The 1,885-nt window shown below is 45.6% G+C and overlaps 1 protein-coding gene across 1 annotated transcript in view; it reads left to right on the top strand.

The window, feature by feature from the left end:
- Positions 1–335: 335 nt before the first annotated feature.
- Positions 336–1,885, top strand: part of LOC101785325 (wall-associated receptor kinase 2-like) — a 3,077-nt gene continuing 1,527 nt past the window's right edge. Inside the window, exons 1-3 of the mRNA XM_012847415.2 lie at positions 336–1,327; positions 1,478–1,697; positions 1,805–1,812. Coding sequence (XP_012702869.1) covers positions 415–1,327; positions 1,478–1,697; positions 1,805–1,812 — 1,141 coding nt within the window. The 5' untranslated portion in view covers positions 336–414. The remainder of the gene's footprint in view (positions 1,328–1,477; positions 1,698–1,804; positions 1,813–1,885) is intronic.

Raw genomic sequence — 1,885 nt, 5'->3', positions numbered from 1 at the left:
GGGACAAAAACACGAAGGTAAGTTCTCCGGTGGTGTTTGGACTTAAATATATATACGGAGATGTGCAGTGGCCTTTTTATTCGATTCTCTCCCGTTCACCTATCATGCTCGCTGCCAAGTTGCCAAGATGCCGAAAGCAACTAGCGTTTTGCTGCAAATTGATTTTTTTAAACAGAAATTCGGACGAAGCCAGATGGAAAGACCTGGTCATCCAAGTCAGTCAATGCACACAGGAATCTGACCAGGCCGTCCTAGTAAATGCACACACGGATCTGACCTGTACTGGTGTCGACACCGTCGCTAACCATCTTATACTTAACAAGGAGTTTGCATAAATAGACCTTCCTCAACCTTGGAGTAGCAGCTGCCAAGTGCTCGATTCAATCAAGGGAAGACAACTAACACCACCACACCATGCTGCCGCATAGATTAGATGCACTGCTATGTCTTGGAGTAGTGCTCTTGCTTGCGGTAATACTCTCTTCTGTTGAAGCATTGCCGCCGCCTAGCAACAACTGTCAGAGAAAATGCGGCGAAGTCGATATCCCATATCCATTTGGCATTGGGCCTTACGACTCGCCTGATCACTGCTCTTTGCCCGGCTTCAACCTGAGCTGCACGGAAGTCGGCCATGGATCATTCAGGCCATTTCATAAAGATGTAGAGGTTCTGAATATTTCGCTGCAGCAAGGTCTTGCCCGGATCAGGATGGACATGTCGACTTATTGCTACAACACCTCCACTAAGGAAATGGATTACCTAAACTGGCGGCTGAACCTGACAGGTACGCCCTATAGATTCTCAGAGACTGCTAACATGTTTACGGTCGTTGGGTGCAGAACACTGGCATACATTGGAGATGAGAATAACGTCGGCAGGTACATGAGCGGTTGTGTCTCCATGTGCCGGCGAGGCGATGTAAGAACACTTACTGATGGCTCATGCTCCGGAATTGGCTGCTGCCAGACAGCCATCCCCAAGGGTCTGCAGTACTACCAGGTGTGGTTCGATGAAGGCTTCAACACGTCGGAGATCTACAACACCAGCCGCTGCAGCTACGCGGCGCTGGTCGAGGCATCCAAATTCACATTCTCCAAAAGCTACGCTACATCATCGGAGTTCTACGATACTTATTCTGGGCAGCCACCGTTGATCGTGGACTGGGCTATTGGGAACGGAACTTGCGATGAAGCCCGGAACAAGCCTGAGTCATATGCATGTGTCAGCAGTAGCAGTGAGTGCTTTAATTCGGACAATGGACAAGGCTACATCTGCAACTGCACCAAAGGATTCCAAGGCAATCCGTACCTTGTTGACGGATGCAAAGGTAATGAAATCTATAGGTGCAATTCCTTTTGCGTGATATGTTTGTATAAATAAGAGAGGCGATGTTTTGACCTTTGATTAGGTCATGAGATAATCTACTGCCACTGGAAATCTTTACTCAATATTTTATATACCACTGCTAACATTGCAGATGTTGATGAATGTAATAACAATCTGGAGAAATACCCTTGCTCTGTGAAGGGAACTTGCAAGAATACTCAAGGAGGATTTCAATGCATTTGTCCTCCGCATTACCAAGGCAACGCATACACTGGGACATGTGAGAAGGACCAGTCAATTCCTCTAAAAGTCACAATTCCAATAGGTACTACTCGTATAGTCGTATCTTTCCGCACTGTTCAATTAGATTTGTGAAAGCATCTTTCCCCACTGTTCAATTAGATTTGTGAAAGCATGACTGAAACAAATCTATCCTCATGGTGTCACATTTGTGAAGTGACTGAATATTGTATTTAAGTGACACAAGTATATAAACCAACCAGTACATTAGTAGTTGTTTCAGTGAATAGGTCTAACCATACTTCTTTAGTTTTTTGCC

Source organism: Setaria italica, chromosome VII (assembly GCF_000263155.2).
Source record: "Setaria italica strain Yugu1 chromosome VII, Setaria_italica_v2.0, whole genome shotgun sequence".
Classification (NCBI taxonomy): domain Eukaryota; kingdom Viridiplantae; phylum Streptophyta; class Magnoliopsida; order Poales; family Poaceae; genus Setaria; species Setaria italica.
This window is presented reverse-complemented; position numbering and strand designations above follow the sequence as displayed.